The sequence below is a fragment of the Amblyomma americanum genome, chromosome 2 (genome assembly GCF_052857255.1).
Source record: "Amblyomma americanum isolate KBUSLIRL-KWMA chromosome 2, ASM5285725v1, whole genome shotgun sequence".
Taxonomy (NCBI): domain Eukaryota; kingdom Metazoa; phylum Arthropoda; class Arachnida; order Ixodida; family Ixodidae; genus Amblyomma; species Amblyomma americanum.
In genome coordinates this window covers 99,152,221-99,178,128 of record NC_135498.1, presented here as the reverse complement: position 1 = coordinate 99,178,128, position 25,908 = coordinate 99,152,221, and the positions used below count along the sequence as shown (strand labels likewise).

General features: G+C 47.3%; 1 protein-coding gene across 1 annotated transcript in view; it reads right to left on the bottom strand.

The window, feature by feature from the left end:
- LOC144119926 (uncharacterized) overlaps positions 1-25,908 on the bottom strand; it is a 102,744-nt gene that overhangs the window by 4,172 nt on the left and 72,664 nt on the right. The window contains exons 12-13 of the mRNA XM_077652428.1: positions 9,491-10,044; positions 5,605-6,050 (exon numbers count right to left, since the gene is read on the bottom strand). Of these exons, the coding sequence (XP_077508554.1) occupies positions 5,605-6,050; positions 9,491-10,044 (1,000 nt within the window). The remainder of the gene's footprint in view (positions 1-5,604; positions 6,051-9,490; positions 10,045-25,908) is intronic.

Below are 25,908 nucleotides of genomic sequence, written 5' to 3'. Positions count from 1 at the left end.
ACTGCAGTCCGGAGGGCAGAAAGGCTGCGAAAATGGTGTCTGAACAAAACTCTCTATTTGGGCTGGCTTTTGCCCACATTAGACTGAATCGCTCGGCGGCGGCGTAATAGCAAGCGTTCTCGGCAGTGACCAAACTGAATGCCCGCTGCTGTCGGCCGAGCTCAATTTAAAGCTGATGGCGAATTTTCGAGATAAATCTGTTCACGTCTTGCATCGCTAACAAAGCGATAAAGCGGCATGCGGGCAGCTTTGAAGAAAGAAGAAACAAACACTGCAAAGATTTGGGGCAATATTCTCCTCTGTTCATCTCCCATCAGGATATATAGCGGAACGAATGTATCAATATATAGCAGTGCCGTAACGAGACTTTTTTCCTAACCGTTATAGGATATTTTTTGAGGAGAAGGGGTTCAGGGGGAAAAGGAGGACACAACCAATTTTGATGGCCGCCATCTCCGATTCGAGAAACCGAAACTATGCCGTCATTTCGTTATCTCACGTCATACCCACATAGTTCCATTTAGAAGTGTGCGCCGAGGCATCGGCGCGCCGCCGCCACCGCCAAAGGTTTCACTCGGTGCGATGGCGCGCCTTCTAAATATGTATATATTAAGGCGAAAGCCTTTAATGGCCGATAGTCCCGGTCTAGATGCTGTCCGTCCTTTACATCGTCAACCGGAAGTCACGACAACAGAACTGATGTCATACTCACACTTTTACCTTTGGCCAATTTGGACCAGAATCGATGTCCAGCCTATATCCATTACAGCGAACACCATGATGACCGCCAAATTTGGCCCAGGTCACCCCTGAAATTTGGCCTTGGCCGATTTTCACCAAAATCGATGTCCAGCCTAATTCGACTACTGCGAACACCACGGCGACCCCCAAATTTGGCCCGGGTCACCCCAGATTGGCTCACCAACCCGCGAAATCTGACCTTGTCAGAAGGCTTTCGCCTCGCACACTTTAGATCGCCAAAGTGCCACCTGGTTTTTTTTTCTGCCTAAATCTAGCTGCGTTTGAGATTTCGTTTTGTCTAGTTTAATTTTTTTTCCTGTCTGAGGTATATAATCTTGTCAAGGAGTCAACATGTCAATTGTGTTGCAATGAATGAACGCAAAGCAAACAAAAGCAAGCCTACTCTCCGCGCGTCTACGCATACGTATCATGACCAGACAACCCAACGTTGCATTCCGAAACTTCTTCAAAAGCGCAATATGGGGCAACGAGAAGAAACAACGGTTTCGGAACGTCGAAATCACGACTTCAGGGTCGCGGGCACTGTAGCGGCGGGTGAATCAGAGATATGTCCGAAAACGGCATCAACGCATTGCAGCTTGGCTAGAAAGACGTTCACCTGCTACAAAAAAAGTATTTTATTTCTTTTTTATTCCGGGAAAAGGCTCTTATAAGAACAATTACTTTAACCCAGTGGCTACCATTTTTGTCGCTGCTAATTAAGAACCCCGTCGCTTCCGTGGGCGTTTCTTTGAGGTTCCGGGGCCGCGGCTGTGGCTGCCCAAGCAGCACAAGTAATTGGCCCAACATTTGAACTGTATAGGCGAAGTTGGCCCTACAAAGTACCAGAATGGGACCATCCTGTTGCAATATTGGGCCGATGACCTGTGCTGCTTGGGTGAGTGGTTATGGCGCTCGGCTGCTGACCCGAAAGACGCTGGTTCGATTCCGGCCGTGGCAGTCGAATTTTGATGGAGGCGAAATTGTAGAGGCCCGTGTGCTGTGCGATGTCAGTGCACGTTAAAGAACCCTAGGTGGTCGAAATTTCCGAAGTCCTTCACAGCGGCGTCCCTCATAGTCGCCTTCGGACGTTAAAACCCGTAAACCTAAAAACCTAATCTTCGAGGTTCCCTCGGATGCAGATGTTTTCTCGCGAGAGAGTTCTCGCTTCTGTTCTCTTATCTTCATTGGGATTTTCCTTTGTTTTTCGAAATCAAGCCGCTGCGTTTCCTGCTGCCGCTTCTTTGTGCTGTTCGTGTTTCTTAATGTTTTTTTAGACGCAGTACGCGCGTACAGTTCAGCTAGAGTGAAAGAGACAGAGACCGAAATGGTACTCCTGAAGGTAAATGGCACAGAATTGGGGATGTGAAAGAGAGCAATCCTCCCAGTTAAAAAAAAATGACCACATTCGTAAATATGGCGTCCGCCGACTCAGCTGTCTGTGACGCTTTCTTAAGCATAACGCGTCACCTGTCCGAATATTTGCAGAACATGTTGGTTGACATCGTCTTCGCGTTATACTAGGTAGATCTCGTTTTCTGTAGGCTGGAAAGAATGGCTGCTAATTCTGAAGAGAAGTATGTTTAAGAAAATATTCTCTGTATGTCAAAATACAGCGCTGATTTTGGAGTAAGCTCGGAAATACCGCGAGTGGTTGGTACTCAAAATCACCGGGGTAATTGCTCTTCGACTTCAACGGAGTCATACTATAGGCGAGTGACGTTTATTTTAACATGGAAAATCTCAGAGCTTCTCTTGAGAGCTACTTTGCAAACCGCAGGGCAAATTTAAGTTATATTCAGTTTGTTCTGCCAACGTACGTCTCTAAAGGAAACTTTGAATCCGTGCCGCCGGGTTTTGAATTTCACATGCAGTACATGCAGACAACGCACATCCCTGCGCTAAGGGGAGAATGGCAGATGTAGAAAGGAAAATGAGAAGCAAAAAGAGTAGAGCCGACGCCACGCTACACCACTGACGCGCTGATGAACTGCGAGAAGGTTCTATTTCCAAATGTTCAAACTCTCCTCAAGATTTTTGCAACGATGCCAGCGACTACCGCCACTCCAGAACGAAGTTTCTCTACATTGAAGAGCGTTAAAACATACCTTCGGGCCGCACAGGTGAAGAGTGCCTTAACGGGTTAGCCCTGATGTCAATTCATCGGGCTTCAGTTAGCGTTGTCGAAATTATTTCGGCATTTACGGCGAAACCAAGGCGACTTTGGGTTACAGCACGACGAAAAATCATATTGAGAATGGGCTGAAGGAAAAAAAAAGGGAAACGCCGTCGTACGTAGCGTTTTCTTTTTTTGTGTGATTTATTATGCCACTCACAAAAAGATGTAGTAGTGCTGATACTAATGCTTAATGTAGCAGTTGGTAAGTTGTCTCTTCTTTGTGGCGAATATTTACTGTAATGTGTGCAATGCTGTGTATTGTTTTCTTCGTTTAAATTGTAACCTGTATGTTCAGTTTTCACGGTGCGTATATGCTTCGTACTAGCTGCTTCTGTGTAACTAGGATTGGTAGTAAAGAAGGCGCGTACAATGCCACACTGAAATGAAGCTCTGTTTCTTGTTTCTTTCCTGTATAATTATACGTTTAATGGATTAAACAATTTCGTTATGATTATGTGTGAAATAGAATAGTAAGGTCTCTGTTTAGCAGTTGATGTTATCGTATTTACTTGAACGCTTTTTTATCTAACTACATGTATATACGACCACATTGTATTAAACGGTTGCCGAGTATGAAAATTTGTCTGTGGGAGTAATTATAAAATTAAGGGCTACCTTACATGCGCACCAGACAAACTATTTTATTCACGCTTACATGAGTGAAAACCCTACTCTCCCTCCGTATTAAAAAAAAATAGAATTTTGTTCGGTTGTGCTCCCCCGAAAAACATTCCTTGCTACGGGGCTGCTACCTCTACACAGTTACACTTGATTACACTTCATATCACCCATTTGTACAGCAATATTCTTATAAATGAAGGGATCGACGCGCACTCGAACGCCTTAACTCAATATCTCCATGTCCCGCATGAAACTGAAGTGCATCTCTCGCTACTTGAATTGGTACTCATGCTCAACTTTTTTGAGTTCGATGTTTCGTATTACATTCAAGTGTATGGAACGAGTATGTGCACTTCCTTCACACCAATTTTATGCAGCTTTTTAAGCGGCTATCTGGAGTTGATACTTCTAAATTCATTTTTAGAAAACCGCTCATAAACATGCGTTACATAGACGACCTTTTTATGATATAGGAACTCGGATTTGAGACGCTAAAAGCATTTGTCTCGCACCTTAATTGATTCCACTGTAGCATTATATTTACCTTCCACTATTCTTAAACGCGTCAATTTTCTTGATGCTACCGTTCGTTTAGAATATAGACAGGTTAAAACCACACTCTACAATAAGGCTACAGACTGACAGCAATACGAGATTTCACTAGCCGTCACGCATTACTCTGTAAGCAATGCATATTTGTACGACAGGCAACGCGCCAAGAATAATATGTAATACCGGCTATTTGAAACACCGTCACTAAAAAAAACACCCTTGTTGATAGCAACAATCCTCACAGCTCCCTAAATGATGCTTTCCAAAGAGCAACTCACTCTAAAAAGAGGTGATGTACTTAAAACCGAACAAAAGCTAACAGTGAGCGGCGTCTTGCACTTATAACAAACTACTCGAACGCCCTTTCGAACATGAACAATATTCTGAGGAAATATCACCCTATTTTTACTGGCAACGATCGCCTCAAGAAAATATTCCACGACGCTCCAAAGGAAACCAACAGACACAACCCAAACCTGAAATACATCCTAGTACACGCTAGGCTCGATAAGAAAGCCCCGCCAACAGCAAGCTGATGCTCTCGACCAAGATTCAAGGCATACAAGGATTTAACAAACGGACCCCTACTGTTAGAAGCACTGCAAGCATCATTAGCTTCGATATATAGACTAGCTTTAACTGCGCGTCGTCTAATGTTATCTACATGCTTCAGTGCTCCTCTTGTCAGAAGCAATATATCTGAGAAACCTGGCAATTAATGAGCGCCAGACAAAATCCAAAAGGCAGTGTCGAAACATTTTAATAAAAGCGGTCACAAATTCGACGAACTGTTCATTCTTCAGTGAGGCTTCAAGTCTGTATGGGACATAAATACACAGAGGCATTCCTAATCCACAAATTTAAAACATTACACCCAGCAAGGATCAACATATCCAGAGGAAATTAAGAATCTCTCAGGTACATTCCGGCAATGGCGTAACTTTTAAACAGGCCTTGAACATGGCCAGAGCATTTCCCAGTAGTTCAGTACGCTGCTTTATTGTTTCTTTTACCCTACCCCTCCGCCCCGGCGTGTCCTTTCCCCGTCAATGATTTTTTTTTTTCGCCCATTTTATCTCTTTGTTCAATTTATACTTAACTTGTGCCCTTTATCTCTTCATACTATTTCTCAGGAACCCACGGCTTCAGAATTCCTTCACCCCCCCCCCCCCCCCCCCCCCAGTTTTTTCCCTTCCTTTTGAATTTTTCTCTGAACTCGGTTGTTTTTACTTTTTCCTACTTTTTTTCCCTGTATTTCATTCCGCCACGCTGTCTAATTTCTTTGTTGAGTTTTTCACGTCAACACAGCCAGTCATGAAAAGCCACTTGTCGCAGCTGGAGACAGAGCTTTTCAAGCCCACGCTCGCTGTCGCTCCCCGCTCGGGAACGTCATTTAAAAGCCTGAACGCAGGGATTAATCGCCATTCAAACGTGATCATTTTTAATTCCTTATCCGCGCTTCACTGGCAATGTCAGTGTAACCCAGCCTGTGTAATATGTCCCCGCAGTACCTTTCCACTAAGCCAATGTCCTGCTTCGACAACTTCTTAGTCCAGCTCCTGATTATTTCCTTCGTGTTTCTCTTAGTCGAGTAGCGATCATTCATATGCTGTTCGTTAGCAACCGTGTGGGTCTTCACGAAAGACGTCACGGACGGTCCATATTCTAAAGCGAGGCGGGAAAAGAGTGCCTCTGTTTCGTTAACCGGATCCGCAGCCACATCTTCGAAGCGAACCCTGTGCTTCCGGTTCAGCCACCTTTCACCTGAAAGATTTTCAAACGCGTCAAGGTCCTGACGCATTTGCGCACAAAGAGCTTTTGCGCTTCCACATTCCTTGGCATTTATGCACCAGCTTGTGTTCCGACGAGAAGCGTAGATCCCTCGCGGGTCCCGCACGAGATGAACCATTTGCACTTGCTGCGCAATTTCAGAGTTCCGGTTTATCCAGGCCACCACCTGCGCCATTAAAACGATTCTAGAGTTACACAGTATTAGGGGGGATAAAGAGGCAGTGTGACGGCACTTCGCAGGTTGTTTACCCGATGTAGTTGGGTCCGTTCGAAAGGCGTCGTCAAGCTAAGCTGACTGCCCGGAAGAGAGCGCTTAAAAAGACAAATATTTTCTTGAATGTTGTCTTAGCCTATGAGCGCATGAAGCATTTAAGGAAAAAGCAGGGCACGAAAGGAAAACGAGTCAAATCAAAACTGGCAACGAACTCAGGATAACTGACAACAGGTGTAAGTCATCATACAGAACAAAAGAAACACAAATCAGCTATGCGTGGCTTGGCGCAACAAAACAAAGCGGAGAAAGGTACACCCAGAGCTTGAGCGAGGCCGGAACGAAAGTATGGTGAAAGAACGCAGAAAATTAAAAGCCGCTGAATGAAAATGATTTTAAAAGCAAAACATATATAGGGTCCCCGGCAGATGCATCTCCAGGATGAAGTGCAGGTCGGTAATTAACACTTTCAGGCTCCACTCGCCATTCATGTTCGGATATTTTTTTTTTTCAAGTGTAAACATCTTATACACGCCTCAATACAGATAAATGGTCGTTATGCAACGAAAAACATGAAGGCCTGGAGTTGTCTGGGAATGTAAGAAATTTTGTGGAAAGTCCCCAAAATGTTTAAAGTTTCCAAAATCGAAATGTCTGGATTTATTTAATGAGTACTGAAAATACAGGCTGTTTAATTAGAAGACGCACATGAAGCGAGCTAACCTGCAGAAAATGTCACTGTTAATGTTACCAAATTTGGTGAGTACGAAAATGGTCGAGGACGTGCTATCAGGCTAACGAGAAAAGAAAACTGGGCGAGTTGGAATGGATTCATCTTTAAGCATCTTTAAAGTAGCGCTCGTGTCGTGTCGTGTTTCTTCCTCTACGTCCTTTGTTTCGCGCTGCTTAAAGATGAATCCATTCCAACTCACCCAGTTTTCTGTTCTCGTTAACCACATTTCTTGTACAATGGGCTCTTTTCCTTCTGTAACCTATGACCTTCATGTAGTCGAGGGTTTGACGGCATATCGTCTGGTCAGGAATCATGTTGATGCAGATTGCTGGTCACTGGCCAAAGTCAAAAGATGAAAAGACGTTTCGGGAGCACTACGGCTCCCTTGTTCACTATGAAGAAATCGGCGCATGGATTCGTCCTTTTGTAGCACCCAGTAGCGTTTTTAATGATTTAGCATAGATAGTATGTAGAGTTCCGTCGTTCCTCGGCGCAATCGGCGCAGTCTACTGCGCCGATTGCTCATCAATATATATCGGTGAAACAAAGGACTTCAGGAGACGCCTGAGAGAGCACCAGAACGACGTCCGAAACCGGAAAGCAGCATCTAATGCCATCGCCGAGCATGTGCAAGAATCCGGCCACGAGATTAACTGGGATCAAGTAAAGATATTGACAACAGAAAAGAACACATCAGCACGGCAGAATCTTGAGTCCCTTATCATACAGACATCGACTAACACATTAAACAGGAACGACGGAACTCTACATCCTATCTATGCTAAATCATTAAAAACGCTACTGGGTGCTACAACAGGACGAATCCGTGCGCCGATTGCTTCATAGTGAACAAGAAAGCCGTAGTGCTCCCGAAACGTCTTTTCATCTTTTGACTTTGGCCAGTGACCAGCAATCTCATCACTATGACCTTCATAACCCAGCGGTAGTGACCGCTCATAAAAAAAAAAAAATTAGCGCTCGTGTCGTCTCGTGTTTCTTCCTATACGTCTTGCGTTTCGCGCTGCTTAACGATGAATTCATTCCAACTCCCCCGGTTTCTGTTCGCGTTAACCATATTTCTTTACAATGGGTTCTTTTCCTTCTGTAACCTATGACCTTCATAACCCAGCGGTGGTGACCGCTGAAAAAAAAATTAGCGCTCGTGTCGCCTTGTGTTTCTTCCTCTACGTCCTGTGATTCGCGCTGCTTAAAGGTGAATCTATCAGGCTCACGCGCATTTCCTTCTTTTGATTTAAATGCAAACGGCATTATGCGTCCGTTTGGCCAACGACGCTGGGGTGAGGCGTCCGTGTGAGGCCACTACCAAAGCGCGCCATAACTAATTTGCGGCACTACCAAAGGCAGAGCAAGGCACAGACCTCTTCAGCCGATCAGGAGAGCCCGTTAACCGAGTTTCTGCGCGCCTAGCACTCTACGTGTCATCTGCTGGCGGCGTAAGGGGATAGGGTTAGGAAAGAGTATAAATCGACGCTGTCTACTTACCATAAGCGCATGCGTCAGGGACGTTACGCCATTTGTCCCGTTCGAACCTTTAGCTCAGCGTAAGCAAACGGAGACGCAACAAAACGCTCATCCTGGAAGCGCCATCTAGCCGTGAGAACGTAAAGCATTTTTGTATGCAAACCGACACTGCTCTTTATGACTAGAAGCGGCAGAATTGGCACTTTAAATAGAAACTAAAGCAAGGTCATCGCTCATATTTTTCTCGTAGGCGCGGTAAGACGAAGCGCAAGTGCGGTCCCGATATTTGGCCAGAGAACATTCTGAAAATGACGGTAACAGCGACGAATTCATTCTGAGGAGACGTCGTGCTTCGAAGGAGGCTGCCATTTTTGAAACAATGTTTTAGAGCACGCAAGAGTCGCAGACGCTGAACTCGGTAAATTACGTACGTAACGCGGGCGTACGTTAAGGCTCGATATCAAATAGCGTTTGGCGCGTGCGCACTTTATAGCATGCTACCGCATCGGCCCGTATGCCTATTTTATGCTGGCATTACATTCCGCAGCGTCAGAACGTCGCATCTGCACTATTCGCAGCTTTGGTAGTGCTGCAGGGAACTACTGGGGCTAACGGGTGCGCGAGCAGGATCTGTTCGTTGGATCAGCCTGTCCACGTTGTGCGCAAACTCAGCTTCTAGTGGCCCTTGCTGCGTTTGTTCAACCTTGAGCTTGCCTTGAAGGCTTCGGCTAGAGAAGACGTTCCCACAAGCCGGCGTGCTCATCGCCCCGATGTGCAGCGCTTAAGGCGAAAGAGGCAACGAGAGGAACAATATGCCACTGATCAGCGGTGCGATCAGCCGAATTGGAAGCAAATCGTAGAAAGAGCGACGCGCACGCGGAGGCATGACTGCTGATACTTCTGCTGATGCCGATTTGTCAGGTCACACTGAATGATCGGCCGTGAATTTGTCACAATACCAATAGATCGAACTCATTCTGTGAGCCAGAGTCCTGTCATTCGGTATCTTAGCATCAGCCGCATCATTTCATTCTATCCTTTGCTCAAGACCCGTAATTAGGCAGATGAGATTATTACTTAAGTTATACAATTGCTACATAATTCCTTCTTGACCTTCTTGTGCACCTTCTAAAGCTCTGTCGTGGCCCGTGTTCTGAGTATAAAACACTATCACAAATACCTGTGCGATGGAGAGCCGTGTGAACTTGAAAACTTGAGTTTCTGCCCTTGAGCACAGAGCGCTGATGTGGTCTGGGGATGAGCACGATGGTCCCCACTTACATACGTCCGCCAGGAACCGGTTGTGCTTGTATTCTGAACGGTTCTCCTGCCAGAGCGTGAACAAAGGCGCATTGTACATCCGGCATCGAACGAGCTCGTCAAGAAGCGCGAAGGCGAGCCGTTGTCTGCCCGGTCGGATGCCACCCGCTCGGGTGAATGGCTGCAGGGGTTCGAAGTGGAAGTAGGTCTTCGGACCCGAAGAAAGGAGTTCGCCGAAGAATGACGATCCTGATCTGTAGTAGGCAACGATGAGCACTATTCGGACGCTGGTGGTCGGGACAACAGGATACGCTTTCAGGGTCCTTTGAAAAGCGACTGGCAGTGGACCGTCTAGCGACGAGTCCGAAGTGGCGTCTTCCGGTAGTTCAGAAGTATCGTTGGTTGAGAACCATGAGCCACTTGTGCTTTGATTTCTTTGAACCAGAAACCTTGTTCGCTTTGTGTACGTAGAAACTGCAAAAAAAAAGGAAACGGGAGAATTCTTGTGTTGGATCCCACAGGTCATATGCATCAGGCTCTAAGACACAGATGGCAATGTTCGATAATAATCACACATTCACTACATTCAGGTACGAATCACTTATCTTGTAGAAATTCTACAAAAATTGGAGGGGACATTTAAGCTCCTCTTTAAGAGTATGACGTGACAGCGTTAACGGGTAAATGCCCGTATATGCGGAATTGGTCATTCTCAAATTTGAATTCATTGGACCCTACGAGTACTCACGCGATTCCTTCCGCGATGATGCCACGCTTAAGTTATGCCCCTCTGCCCTGCGATGGCAGGCGCTGCCACCGGTGGGTCTTGAGCAACCAAAGTTGCTCTTACCGAGCGACCTCTCACGATCAGTAATTAATTTAACATCCACTTGCTACGGTTGACCGTTGGCTCACAATACGGTGGGCAGGTTATGATGACTCCACAAAGTCACCTGACCTAAGTGGCCCACCTGTGTTTCTTCTCCTTCGGGTGGTCATGTGGACCACTCTACTACACCAAACTATTTTTCGCTCACGATGCGGACAACGCCGACGCTGGATTTTCCGAATAACGAGGCCTTTAACGCTATCACACTACGGTCGCCGAACTCCTAATTGCTGCAGAAATATACGAGCAGAAAGATACGTCGCTCGACGTACTATCAACGTGCTAATCACAAAGTCTTACGATTATCTTACGATTATTTATTTAAACTCTTTTTAACGGGTCTGTATTTCATCCTTCTGTGGGAGGAAAATCAAGTTGTAGGCCATTGAGAGAAAAAGGTCATAGTTTGAGGTAAGGTCTCACCTCAAAATTATTGAAATGTCATCATTTGCCACAATACAGACTAAAGCAGTATTTTCATCAACGCTCGTATTGGCCATATGTATGCTAGCGGACAGCTTGTCTATTGCAAAAGAAGCAAAAACAAGAAACTCTAAAGCTCGATAACCAGATGACTAAGAACTTCCATTAATGGGTTCCTAGAATTGTATTGTTGTTTAACATGGCTCACATTGGAGATTCAAAAACCAGTTCAAGGTGCACTCCATTCAGTGTTCCTCATTACTAACTTGATTATAACGACTAGAGTTCAGAAATGTAGTGGTTTTTTTAACGAGCAAAAATAAATGCGTCATGAGCAGAATATCCATCATTTTAAGGAGAGACCCAACCCTACCACAATTAATAATTTGCTTTCAGTCTGTGACAGAAGAGATAGGTAGAACCCCCGCAACTTTCATTTAGCACGCGATGTTCACCTGTCGTCGCGCCGGGCTCAAAAGCAATGCTTATCTCCGTTTTCATCTCTTTTCGCATTTCACATCTCGATTCAAGTTCAATTCAAGTTTTATTTTTCTTTAAAGAAAGGAGGGGGGCGGAACAAGTATCTGTCGACACAGTTTGGCAATGGTCCCGTCAACCTACAGGTTGACTGTACCGCGGTTTTAAATGACTCAGGTATTCATGAAAGTAAGAAATGCATTTCGAAATACTTATACAAGTCTAGTATGACATCGAGTGATTGTTGTTAATAGTTTACATACGGAGAGAATAAAGGTGGTGCATGTCTGCGAGGTCATAGTGCTACAGCATTACAGACGATGAGCTTCAGTTCCAAAAAAAGTACTGATGTTAATAGCAACAATGCACAATGAAATCAACATACCAGGAATAACGGAAGATGAGAATAAAAACACAGCGGTGAAAGAGTGAACCAAAATAGAGTAAATGAAATGCTTTAGGCAAATCCCCCAAGGTGGAGTAGATTTGTATAAGGGAGTAATTACTCATTGGCATCCACCGAAGCACAGTACCCCTGAAACATTTGACAAACTCTGTACCCACTGCAAGTTACTGGTCAATTCGCTATCGCCCTACCGCAACCTTGCCGTCCAGGTTAGCTCATTTGGTAGACTGACTGCTCTGGTCAAGCGGTGGCCCCGGGTTCGAACCCAGAGCAAGGACGAATTTTTCTTTAACTGCAAAGTTCCTGAAAAAGCTCCGCAGGTTTCCTTTGTAGCGGTATGCTTGCGCTGGAGTGTATGCCGATGAGTAATTACTCCCTTATTACAGAAGTTATTAGATAAAAGATTGGACTTACACAACATTACCGCTTGTTGTATGACAGAACCTTTTAATACCAGAATTTTAAGAAATCCTGGACGATAATAAGATAACTTTGCTAACAGTGTATAACCTGGGAAAATTTGTTCTGCATCAAAATAATTTATATTTTACAGCTTCGATTAATTTCATGCGGTCGTATGAAGCTCACTCCTTCGCTGGGCCCAATATCGTCACCGGCAGGCAGCCTAAAGTACAAAAATTGGCGGCGGTTGAGCCATGGTTAAACCTGGAGTGACGCGATAGCTACAGCTGGCAGAGTGGAGCTTGATTACGTGACCGACCATGTGACGAACCATGGGATCAGCCACGGCGCCGCGCCGCCTGCGGCTGCTCCGCACCACGTGACCAACCACGTGGCAGCGTGGCAGCGCAGCCACAGGGTGGCAGCGCAGCCACCCTGAAGGCTCGCAATGATACCGTAATGTAGATATTGCTACAAAACATGAAACAGTATTTTACTGCCTAACGAGTGAAGCAATCGTGTCGGCTTGTTGGTCCTTGGAAATCAAAAACAGCACGAAATGAAACGGAGGCAATAATGCAAACTAGCGAAAACCTAGGCTTAAATCTTGGGGTAAAAACCAGAGAATTATGTTCCACATAACCGATTGCATAAAACATGAAGAATTCGGATTTAGGCACAGTGAATAAACAGGGGGATTTACCCGATCTTAGAGCTAGTCACTAAGAATAAGGCTGCTAACGGGTTTTTAGACAATGCAAATTACGGCACACTTAAAGCCTTAATTCGCTTTTTATGCTACATTGCTAGGCTGATGTAAGAGTTCCACAAATAAAATGGCATTTGATGATCTTAATACAGTAGGAAAAGAGCGGGCTGTTAAACTGTGACTCCACTGGAGTTATAATAAAGGAAATGATATTCTTATCATCGGGGACGGGCATTAAGACGCAACGATATGATAGTGCTCTTTCCATTATTTAGAGAAAACATCGCCCTTAAGAATTGCTACGTTCCACGTATGTATATCTTAATCATATTTATATCCAAGTTTGGTTGCCAGCAGCGATATGCGTTCTTGCAAGCTTAGCTTTTTTCTTTGCGCTCTTCTCGACTCTCTGAGTAATGGTAATGTCCAAGCTTTTAGACTATGTACACAAATTATAATAGTATCCAACATAAATATGACGCGAACAGTATGCCGTTTTTATTTGAGGAATATCGCAGATATGTTTTTAGGTTCACTTGCATAAATCGGTATTTTTCTGCTAATACTAAATTTAGCGTTTATCGGTGACAAAATTATCACAGTGCGTCCAAAGATAATGCGGAAGCAAACGGCACCTATTTTATTATTCTCATTCATGCAAGCGTTATCCACAGTTGCTTACACTAACTAAATAAACACTTCGACTTTCATCAGTGATGCCTGCACACTCCTTTCTGTTGGCCGGGCCCAATTTAAAAAATGCTGCTGCAAAATGTTCAATGATGCTCGGGAAAATGCAGAACAATCGCATGAATTCAACCTCCAAAATACTGGAGGGTCGTCGAGAGAGCTTTGCGTGTACTAGTGGCAACACTGAAACTCAAACGCGAGCTCCATCCAATGTTGATGATGTAAAACATATATTTTCTTCAATAAAAAGTTTCCCCTATCCGAAAAGGGCTTTCAGTAACGCACTCCTGCAGCGGCTGCCGTGTATCCTATTGCCCGGTACCATACAATGCGCTTGCCATCAAGGTCTCACTTGGGCATCACCGTTGTGTATTTGGAGGGAATGGCTTTTGGGAATGAGGGGACAGCCGGGTTGAGTTGGCACGTCCGAGTGATATGTTATACGGAAGAGTATTTATTAAAATTCGGGCATATGTCAGAGTGTAGAGTGTAGTGCCTTTTGGGTATGAAGCTCGAATGAATATATTTAGTGGTGTCTAGCGGTCGCCAGAGGACAGCCTCGTCTCGCATCATTCGTTTGTGCGGTGGTGAATATCTCTGCCTTCCCAGTTGTAAATGCTGGAGAAGACTTGCATACTGTCTCGATACTGGCTCTGGAGACGGTCTGCAGTTGACGACGGTTAATGGTGCCCTGGTGGTGCCTGCGCGGGCGAATGCGTGAGCACGCTGGTTCCCAGGAAGTGATTCATGGCTGGAGATTCATACTAGACCGAGCTTGGGTGAGGTGATGGCGTAGTGTCTTAGAAATCTTGGCGCGTATGGGGTATGAGACCCTTGTAGTTCTTTCTATATTTGGCTTGAAGCCTGTGATGATGTAGGTACTCTTATTTAGAGGGCTGATAGAATGGCGAGTCTCCAACCAACTAGCCCTTTCACAAGCATTTATTCTCCAACAATACGAATGCTTCCTCCGGTTTCAACGTGGCGTGGTGGGATGGATGCTGTGGGCGACTGTACCTATAGTGCTCGGTCGATAGCGCTGTTGGTGGCGGCTTTGCGGTCTGGGTAGTGAGCAGCGCTCGTGTGGCGGGCTTGCAGCAATTTACTCCGGACTGGACCCAAAGCCTTCGTTTTCACTTTTCTTCGTGCAGTGTGGTAGACTGGGAAAATGAGTGCGAGTAGTAAATGGGCTTTGATAATTGTTCATAGTGCTGTTAGGGGATGTGGCGGCCTGCGAATAGATAATAGCCGAGGTGCAGCAGCAGAGGTCGTCCGGCGCTGTCGAGTGTCAGGCGTTCAAATGACTGGCAAGGGGGTCTTGCATTGGTTCCTTGGCTGTGCTACTGAGTTCTAGGGGCGAGGAGACTCTGAGTAGATGTGTATGGCATTATAACGAATTCTTGCTTCTCAACTCAGCGAATAAGAATGTAAACCTGGCCTAGCAATCTAGGATTGAGCAGTTGATAAGAGGAGGCATCTGTGATACTGCTGATGTCTAGCTCCTGAACCAGCCTGAAGCCTCCTTTGGTCTCTGATATTTACTGGAGTCCTTTGCAGTCGTCCAAAGGATCTGCGCTGTGGTCATATCGAGAAGGTGTAAGGTGTGGGTAGGGCTTCCTTCTTGCTTCTCGTTGAAGCTGAGGATGCGTAGGCATGGAACTCTAGGTATGGGATTAATTCGTCCTTGCCTAAATGCCTGAAGATTTCTTCATGCTGCTTGAATTCCGCCAACAGCTCTGCAGGATTATTATTGATTTCTGCAGGTAACCAAACATACACGCACCTGTCACCTGTGTGGCGCAGTGGTTAAGGTCAAATTAGGCTTGTCATTGTAGTACCCAGATTCGTGCTATAATAGCACTAGAAGGGTTAAACGGCATGAAGAAATTAAAAGGGTGGTTATCACTGTGTAAAGCGAAATTCAGTCACAGGTGCTTGCGTATATACTGATGTAGATAATTTCCGTTCCATGCGCGCGGCGCCATCGCCTCTCGTCGCCTTTCCTCCAGCGGTATTTCGCACCAGCCACTGCACACGGACCACGCCACATTCCCCCGCTCTCGCCATACTCTGCCGGTTCCTTCAAATGCACCAACTGTTCTGATGATTCCCGTGGCACCCACACTCCGGCTGACAACTTTCACTTTCGCCGTACGCTCCTCGTTCTACGGCAACACCACGCCGTTTGCGCATGGTTGCGCTCTTGCCATACCCTCCGTGGTTACCATCCGGAAGGGGCTTCCCGTGACAGCCACCCTACGGTTAAGCATCCATCGCACGCGTTTTACCTTCCTCTTTCACAGCAACCGCTCTTCACATGGTTGAAACGATAACCATTTTCCGCTTACTCATTCCTCCACTTTCAAGACCCCTTCCTTTCTACGCAATCACCCTACGAGTAGTTCCGAAGTTAACGGACGACACCTTTCCGTTGAAGTTCCGATGACACCTTTGGTAACACCCTGCTTGTGGCTCCAGTCCCAACCATCCACTGTTTATGTATCGCTACTGCAACGTAGGAAACCCGGGGAACGGGCGCTTCACAGATGTGTCTGCAAAGAGTCTTAGCGAATTTCATGGCGTGAGAGATGATCCTCTAGAATGTCTTGACCGCTTGTATTTCTGGAATTTTCTGAAGATTGCTGCTAGAGATACTCCCAGCTTCATTCTTACGCCTGCCATGTTCATAAGGTTGTCGATGCTTCCGTAGCTTTCAGCCTATGTTTGAGAACACTTGTCTAGCAAGGAGGCATGCTTGATGCCTGAAGCTTCTTGATAACTTCGAGTAACGAGCTAGGCGTCCCAGATACACACAACCTGTCCGTTCTCGCAAGAACTTTTTTCTCAGACTCTGGAGTTTAGCCAAGCGCTTTGAGCTTGTTGATCTTTTTATGGTGGCGCCATGCCTCCTGAGAAAGAAAAAAGACAACCACGCTCCAAAACATAGAAAACAGCCTCATAGACAGAAAACCAATTTGAGGAATTCAGCGTGACGATGCAGCTTTTTTGACCAGCAAGAGGTGACACAGAGTGTCCAACTTTCGCAGTAGTTCTCGGTGGCTCTTCATAACAGCTGGGAAATGAAAGGCGAAATCTTGCACAATAGAGAACTCATCCAATTTCACGCCTTCTGTGATCGAAATGGTAAGCACGGGGCAACGGTCTAGAAGCACAGTGCTCTATTGCTTGCACTCAGCCTCTGAAGGTCTGCGTGCAGCTTCTACATCTATGATTTCGGGTCTTGGGAAAATAAGCATGCATTACAAAAACCATACCATGAACGTTTTGTGTTAGTAAACCAATGGGAACCGCACTACACAACTGAAGCAGCTGCGGATCTGCCATAAAGGTGTTCTGTTTGAGAGCATCAGGTGGCAATAAAGCTACCAGTACGGCAGCCGTCAAAGTGGCAGCATAGATTGTGTGGCCCGTTGCAGAAAGTTCCTTTGCGAAAACATCCGGAAAATACTTGCGGTACGTCATGTCATTAGAAGGCATTGTGATGACCCCCATAATGCGCAGGTCCACACGGGACGGAGAGGCAAAGAGACACCGTATGGCTCAGTTTAAACAAACAGGTATATTCAATAATTACACATGATTAAGATTATACATCAGAGGCTGGGGCGTCCGAGCTTACGTGCCGACGACTTCATGGGGGCGATGGAGTGGCTCCGGAGTTGGGCTCGAGCGGTTGCTGGCAGAAGCTGCACGCCGACGGGCTTCGGCGCTGAAGGCCCTCTTGGCGAACGATGTCGTCCTGAGCGTGTATGCAGTAGAATTTCAATAGTCGTCCGTTTCTTCGAGGATGGTTCACAAACCCTTCCTCTAGTGTCGTTCGGCTTGGAAGATGAACAGGAGGCGAGCTTGTAGATGATGACAGCAGAGCATAATTTTACAACGTACATATACAGAGAGTTAAACTGGAAAAAGCAGAACTGAATTTACAAAAGAACAAACTTTGCACTACTTTACTCATCGACCTGGCAGGTTAGTGCCTAAGTAGCATCACATTACATGCTAAGCATGGAGCCCCAGCTCAGACTGGACTGCATCCGTTTACATGTGCTTTTAAGCACTTGATTAACAAAGGACTAAGGGCGGTCATTTCCAGTGGCCCGCCCAAAGCATCAATTCTCCAATCCAAAATAACATGCGAGATGGGCACCACCCCTTGGGTTGGGCTTAGCCTCGAACCCAGAGTCTGTTAACAATACAAACTAAATAAACAACAAAAACGCCACCACTCTTTCTCAAGTGAGAGTATACACAGGCTCTCTCTTCGGAGCTAATTCACTAGCGCCTGTCTTTCCACATTCTTGGCGAGTACTGCCTGTCTGTCTGACAGGTGTCCGTCACGGCCCTTCTGGGAAGCTGTGGGTGCCTTCCCGGCGATAGCCCACGACAAAGGGGGGGAGGGAAAGAATGTTGTCTTCGCGGTAGCGCATAGCGTCGGCTGTGGTACGGCGCGCTCTGGCCCGCTGACAGCTCCCTTGTCCTGGAATGTGCCCGGAAATTGGGGAGGATAAAGCCTGTTTCCCCGGGGCGGCGGCAGGTCCGGTTTTTCTGGTCGTCACTCAAAGAGCATGGCTGGGTAATTGATGATGCCGCTGTCACGGGTCTCCGTCTACGCCGCGCCGTCGAACGTGGATCCTCGTAGCACACACGGAATGTCACACTCGCTCACCCTCCAGAAGAATGTTCTCCGAACATTTGAGTCCACGCAGCTCCCCTTGTCTTTCTGAATCGCCTCGCACAGTGCGTCCGACAAAACACTTTTCGCTGCACTCAACACCACTGCACAAGACCAATGCCTCCGCTGTCAATACTGGCGTCTCCAGGGGCAGCACTGATCTTCTTTTACAGATAAACATGAAACTCAGCACCCAAGCCTCTCCTTTCTAGTCCAAACTGGACGAAATAAATTTACCACAGTTACAAAGGAGCTCCCACTTCTAGCACGATCACGGCACAGACAAAAATATAGATAACGAAAGGAAGTAGGGCAGGTTCTGCATGCGCTCCGCATGCTCTCCTGTGCAGGTGTTACTTAATGACAGAAAGGTTTAACTACCAACTCCGATAACTTAACACATAAGCACATAGCAATGTTATGAGCTGCGGCATTACACAATTCTAACCAGTTCACAACTCCGCTCTGTTTACGCCATTAGTCCGACTTAGCTTTCCGATTTCGCAGCGGATATCGGCCTTCATGAGTCATACTAAGTAAGTCTGTGCCCCTTTGTCTGCTTTGGGACTCGCGAGGGCTCGTGGCAGGAGCCTCTCCTGGCGTTATCTGCGCGGCAACCTCGCGCGCTTCTTCTTCTAGCAATGCATGAAGTAAATCCGGTGGCATTCCGGCCGTCACCTCGGGCGCCTGCCGAACAAATGCAGGAGAGGGCGTTTCTTGCGAACTATCTGCGCGCTCCGCTTCACTTCTGTCCCCATCAAAATCCGCGCTTTCCCTTTCCTCATTTCGTGAATACTGAACCGGTGCCAACTTGAGGCGATTTGCGTGTATCCTTATCAAACGCCGGTTCACGTCTCGGACTCTGAAGTTTACCGGAGAAAGCTTCTCGACAACCTCGCACGGTCCTCTCCACTTCGTCTGGAACTTACGAGCTAGCCCAATCCGCCTTTGGCAGTTTTCAATGTACACGCTGTCCCCCACATCAAACGGCGCGTCTCTAGCACTGCGATCGTGCACCTCCTTCCTGCGCTTCGCCGCTTTCTTTAAGGACTCCTTTGCGATGTCCCTCGCCACTTGCAAGCGCGATTCTAGCTCAACCTTATAGTCGTCCAGTGAAGCGTATGGGACACGACGGGGGCCCTCTGGCACTTCACTAGGCTGGTCCGGGTCTCGGCCGTAGAGAAGAAAGAATGGCGATTCGCCCGTGCTCTCGTGTGCTGCGGAATTGTAGGCAAACATTGCATACGGGAGCCACAAGTCCCAGTCCCGCTGGTCGCGCGAAACAAAATGCGACAGGAACCCGGCCACGGTTTGGTTCAGTCGCTCCACCGCGCCGTTGCAAGCCGGATGGTACGGTGTTGTCTGCTTCTTAGCGATCTTAAGCAGCTCGCAAACTCTCCTCATTAGCTGCGACACGAAGTTCGTTCCCCGATCTGTCAAGAGTTGCCTCGGGGGTCCATGTCGGAGCACGATCTGTTCGACAAATGCTCTTGCAACCGTGTCTGCCTTCTGATCTGGGAGTGCTACCGCTTCCGCGTATTTTGAAAGGTGATCGACAAATACTAAAACGTACTTGTTTCCGGAAGTGGTCGTGGGCAATGGGCCCATTATGTCCATACCTGTCCGCTCGAAGGGAGCCGAAACCTCAGGGAACGGCTGAATTGGAGCTGGTCTTCGTCCCTTGGGTGTTTTTCTTTCGAGACAGGAATGACACTTCGCACAGTAGTCTCTAACATCCTGTCGCATGCCACTCCAAAAGTACAAACGCTCCACACGCCTGCGTGTCTTCGCTACGCCAAAATGACCGGCGCATGGCGCATCGTGAAACGCGCGAAGAACCCTTTCTGTCCACGACCGAGGTATGACGACTCTCTCCCAAGCGGTTTTCTCTGGTCTCCCTTTCCTGGTTGGCCTCGTGCGCCGACACAGGGTGCCGTCTTTGCCAATGAAATAACCTAGCTGTTCGGGGTGAGACGGTGCGTCCTCTAAGCTTTAGATTATTCGCTTCAGGTCCGGATCTTTGCACTGTTCTGTGCGTAATTCGGCGGGTCGACTACGGGGACAAACTCATCTATAGCTGCCACGGCAGCTGTGGCGCTGAGTGCATCAGCATTCAGATGCGTCTTTCCTGACTTGTGCTCAACTTCAAAGCAGTATTCCTGCAGGTGTAGGTTCCATCTAGCGAGTCGCGAGCTAGGGTCTCTGACACTCATCACCCATTTCAGAGGATGGCAGTCTGTGACTAGCTTGAATTTGCGGCCGTAAAAGGTAGCATCTGAAGTGCTTTACTGCCCAGACAACGGCGAGGCACTCCCTTTCCGTAGCTCCGTACTTTTGCTCTGTGGGGCTCAGCTGTCGGCTAGCAAAAGCAACGGGATGTTCTTTGCCCTCGATAACCTGAGAGAGCACGGCACCAACTGCGAACTTTGACGCATCTGTGGCCATAACGAAGGGCAAATTAAAATCCGGGTGGCGCAACAGCGGTGCACTCATTAGCTTCCTTTTCAGGGCCCCAAAAGCATTCTCCGCGTTTTCGTCCCAGCGAAAGGCGACATTTTTGGCTGTTAAGGCGGTGAGCGGCTTAGCGAGCTTGGCGAACTCCTCTATGTGCCTTCGGTAGAACCGATCAGGCCGAGAAACTGCCGGACCTGGCGGACGCTAGTCGGGGATAGAAAATCTGAGACACACCTTAGTTTCTCAGGGTCCGGTCGCACGCCGTCAGCTGAAACAACGTGCCCGAGGTATTTCACCTCGTTTTTGAGGAATTGGCACTTAGAGGGCTTCAGCTTGAGACCCGCTCCTCTTAGTCGCACCAAAACCTGCTCAATATCGCGCAAATGGTTCTCAAAACTGTCACTGTATATGATAATGTCATCCATATACACGAAGCACAGCCTCCCCAGAAGACCTGCCAGGATAACATCAGCGGTTCTCTGCCAGACAGCAGGGCTGTTGGCCAGACCCATCGGCATTCTTTTCCATTCATAGTGCCCTGAGGGCGTGTTGAATGCCGTTTTCTCGGCATCTGCCGGATCCATTGCTATCTGCCAGAATCCCGCCGCCATGTCCACTACCGTGAAGTACCTGGCAGAGCCCAGCTGAGAAAGCGTCTCCTGTATATTGGGGATGGGGTATGGATCGATGCGAGTTACAGCATTTAGTTTGCGGTAGTCCACTACCAATCGATACGAGCCATCTGGCTTTTCCACCAATAGTGCTGGTGCTCCCCAGGGTGACTTTGAGTGTTCGACAATGCCGCGATCAATCAGGTCCTGCACCTGCCGCTCCATCTCCTCACGTTGGGAGTAAGGAATCCTGTACGCACGCTGGTAAACGGGCGATGAAGTGCCGGTTTCTATCCTGTGCTTTATAACGCCACAGCAGCCCAAATCCAGGTTGGACGCGGCGAATACCTCCGAGTAGTCGTTCAGCAAACCAGCCAGAGCCTCCCTCTCCCTGGATTTTACGTGAGAAAGATTGAACAACACCTTTGGAGCAGCCGAAGGACTAGCATGCTCTACAGTTGCGAGTACCGTATCGGTGGGCTCACGTTGCTCTATCGCAGAGGTGAAGAAAGCCAATGTTTTGTTCTTGGGAAGGCTCAGTGGCTGCTGGCTACAGTTAACCACCCGTAGGGGCACTCTGTGGGCGTCATTAACTGTCACGAGGCACGCGGCTGCCTTCAGGCCATTGCTGAGAGAGTCGACCGGCTCAAGCACTCCCACGGCGCCGCTCTCTACATCTGAAGGCACAAACGCGTACAAAATGTGCTCCGACCAAGGAAGGACGACCGCCTCCTCGACCAGCCGGACGGCAACCCGCGAATATACCTTCTCCAATGATCCCACTGTTTGACGGGTGTCAATATCGGTAATGCGAATCTCAGCCCCTCTCCTGTTCAAAAACGGAACTTTTGAGCCGCCCGCATTAACCTCTTCCTCAGAGAATGAGACTACTACCTTCCCTTTTCTCAAAAAATCCTGCCCTAATATACCTGACACTCCGTTTGGCAGAGACACCGTGTCCGGGCATACGTAGCAGGGGTGCTCCAATGCAATTCCGCCGAGAGAGAAGTGTAACCGGTAGAGTCCACTTATGCCAAGAGGATCCCCCGTTATGCCTACAAATTTGGTTGCCATGCCACCAGACGCTTCCAACACCTCGCGGTCCCCCTTCCTTCGAAGCGTGTTAAAACTGCTCTCCTTAAGCAATGTCACCTTTGACCCCGTATCTATCAACAATTCCATGCAACAACCATTTAACTTGCAACGCACAACAGGGCATGCCTCGTCGGCCACACAAACTACCACCACCTCATCATCCACTGCTCCATCATCCACACACGGAATGTCACAGCATCGTGGCGGCACGACGCCCATGCAGCGGAACTGCTCTCCGAAAGATCCATCAGACCTCTTGAGAGGCATGCAGGCCTTGTGGATGGTTTTGCTAAACTTATCCTCACCGTGTATTTCACCATGCGCAGTTATAGATTGTCTCATATAAGGTCATGGAAATAGTTTACTGTCGTGCAGAACCCTTAGTGCAGACATATCCTCGCAGAAATAACCACTTGGCCAGTAGTTGTGGTACCTCGTGTTACCAGAAGGTGTCGGGTCATAAGCGAGGCCTAGGCTGCCCAATGGCTCCGCAAGAGACCAATCCGTCATCTTTAGAGGAGCGGGGGCCGTGCAGTGAGCTCTGCAGAATTGTGTAACGAGTAAGATATTTTTGGTAAGGTATGTGTGATGTTTTCCTCCGTGGGGCCCGGGTGCGGCACTTATGAAGCTGCGACTGAAAGAATACTGTGTAATGTATACAGACACAACTACTCGTCGAAAATGCTGTTGCGATTTCATTGTTGCAAGCTCGGGACAAAACAAAGCAGTTCTACGAGCATGCCTGCATTCATTGTGATGATGCCTCTTAAAGCAGACATAGCACTTCGATTAGAAATGGTCAGGAATACCAGTGACCTCTTTTCCATCTTTTAAGCCGACTTTGATGTGACAATATTTGCAGAACCTTTAAAATATCTTCGAACAGGTGCCGGATTCGCGGTATTCCTTGAGATAATCGCTTGGCTAATTCAGTCTTCTTTTTCCACTGATAACACTTACATTCCTCCAAGTAAAACATTGAATTGCAAAACTGAAATGTCGCAACGAAGATAGCAAAAGGGTCTTTCAGGCGCGACTGCTGAGTCAACCCTCCACGCTGAAGGAATTAAAGCGGCATGTTTTTTTGCGGGTACGCGGGGCTAGTAGTGGGCGCGAAGTACCAGTGGCTGTACGACCACCGCTCTACGACCCACTAGAACTCAGGTCCACAGCCGTAGAGTTGGTGCCTAGATACGGCTGCCGCCAGGGTAACGATGTGTGCTACTGGGTGTGAGTCCAGCCCCGCAGCGTAATGCAACCAGCAACGGAACACAAGAAGTAAACAGGACAGCGCTGCCCTCTGTACTTCTTGTATCCCCGTTTTTGTTGCTGGTTACATTATATGTGTTAGACAGCTGGCAGCAGGGCCATATGTCCGTTGGAGCTAAACTTTCTGCCTTTGAAGCCGTGATGCGGCCGCCGTTTGGAACGGGGCCTGCCTGTCGGAATATAGAAGAAGGACAGCGTAACTGTCGTCGGTTTCTAGGGAATAACACTGCAAGATTCCATTACCATCTTTTGTGCGATTGCCGGGAATAACAGCTCGGCCAAGAGCCACTGAGCATAGCGAATGCGCAAGAACACCCTGCGAAATCGACGTGTTGTGAGTTTATCTTTTCTTAGTTCGTGCTGATGCATTTAATTGTCTTTGAAAGAAAGGAGAGGGAAGATTTTTGGCTTAATCGGTCCGCGCCTAGCATGGCATTTATTGTTATCGGCATTTTGAGTTTTAACCGATTTTGTTTTGTTTTTTCAAGCGGTTGATGTTTACGGCTGCTGTCCATTAAAACTTTGAAGTCTGCTGCATAATTAGGAAGTGTGATTTAAAAATTCTGACCTTCTATTGCTTGAGATGAGTGTTCAGCCCCTGAGCAATGGCAGCACTTTAGCGATCCTTGTGACCACTGTGTACTGCAGATACAAAGGAGTACCAAGAAGCCTACTGCGGACAGAAGATATACGACGTTTCGTGATATGGGACCCGTGAAGGCGTTGCGCCTGATCTATAAAGAAAAGAAACCATGCACCCGGGTCTTAAATATCAGCTGGCAAACCTGCGTATACACACAAATAGGTAAAGCATGCTGGCCAGAAAGCATTATCTTCAGGCTTCAATGTTATGGAGTGTAGGCTTTGAAGAGCATGTGATTTCTTTTCATGTGTTTTTTTGTTTTTGCGAAAAGTTATGCATGGACGAATAAAGAATTTTTAGTTCGAAGCGATTACAATGCTGATAATTATTTTGTTCGAAGGAAAAAGCTTCCAACCGTGACGTAGTAATGGAAAAAGCTACATTTTTAGAGATCAACTGAGTGCGTGGAAGGATTTGTCTGTAGAAATCGCTAAGTTAGCTGAAAAAAGCAGATTGTAAATAAACGCCTGTAAACATCCATTTTGCAAACCTCTATCGCTACCAGGCCGAAATGCACGAAGTATCATATTGCCACGTAGTGATAACGGCAGTCCGATGTTCAGGAACTCAATGACAGGCTAACAAAAGAAACTGCTTAGTGGACTGGCTAGCGGCCCAAACTACTGAACAATTCGGTGGTGCAATAGCAACAAGCGCGATCGGCGGTTGAAGACGTACAGAATCATCCCTGGTTTCAGCCGCGCTGAATTTAGAACTCTCAAGAAACTTTCAAAAAATGGGCACCAAAGGTAACCACTACCATGCCAAATAATTTAGAAGCAGTTGCGCATGACTGCGACCAATCGAGATATACCTCACAGTTGATAAAGCCATATGTCTGGGACATTTTACATGGACCTGTAAACATTACAAAGATTTGCACGAATATCTGAAGCTCAACACGCGATTCTTCTGGCCCCACATATTTACAATACATAAATTGCTGACCGATTTCTCGGACGCGAAATATTTAGCACAGCTCATTTTTTAGACTAAACGTGCCACCGAATCACACATCCAATAAAGTCAATTTAGATATATCGCTGGAATCTTGCAGACGTCGCTAAAGATTGATCTTTATCTCCCACCTCGCCCGCGTGGCATGCGATCGCGTGGAAGTGCTGGTAACAGGTGTATAGCATTGCTGGATGTCTACCGGAACGCTAAAATGGAAAGACGCGAGCGACGGCACCGCGCATTGGGCGGAAGCGTCATGCGGCTCGCCGGTGTGCACAAATTAAAGGACCGCATACCGGCAACTTCCCGGTCTGGCTCTTGCGTAGATCGACGACCTGCCGCTGTTGCGCTGCTGTGGACGCCACCGTTGGCGTGGGCCACTAGGAGGCGCAAGTAAATACGGGCATGCCCTCTTGACACGGCAGATGCGCGACTGCTCAAAGGCGCGGGGTGCGCCTATTCGTGGAATACAGGCATTAGTGGAACTCCTGTGAGCCGATAGTTTCCTCTCAAATATGCGAAAAGCTTGAAGCGAAGCTTACGCTAGGCTTTATCCTTGAAAACGCTTCGAAGTTAAGAATGCGCAACCCTTTCAAAACACTTGGGTGTTCCTTTTTTTG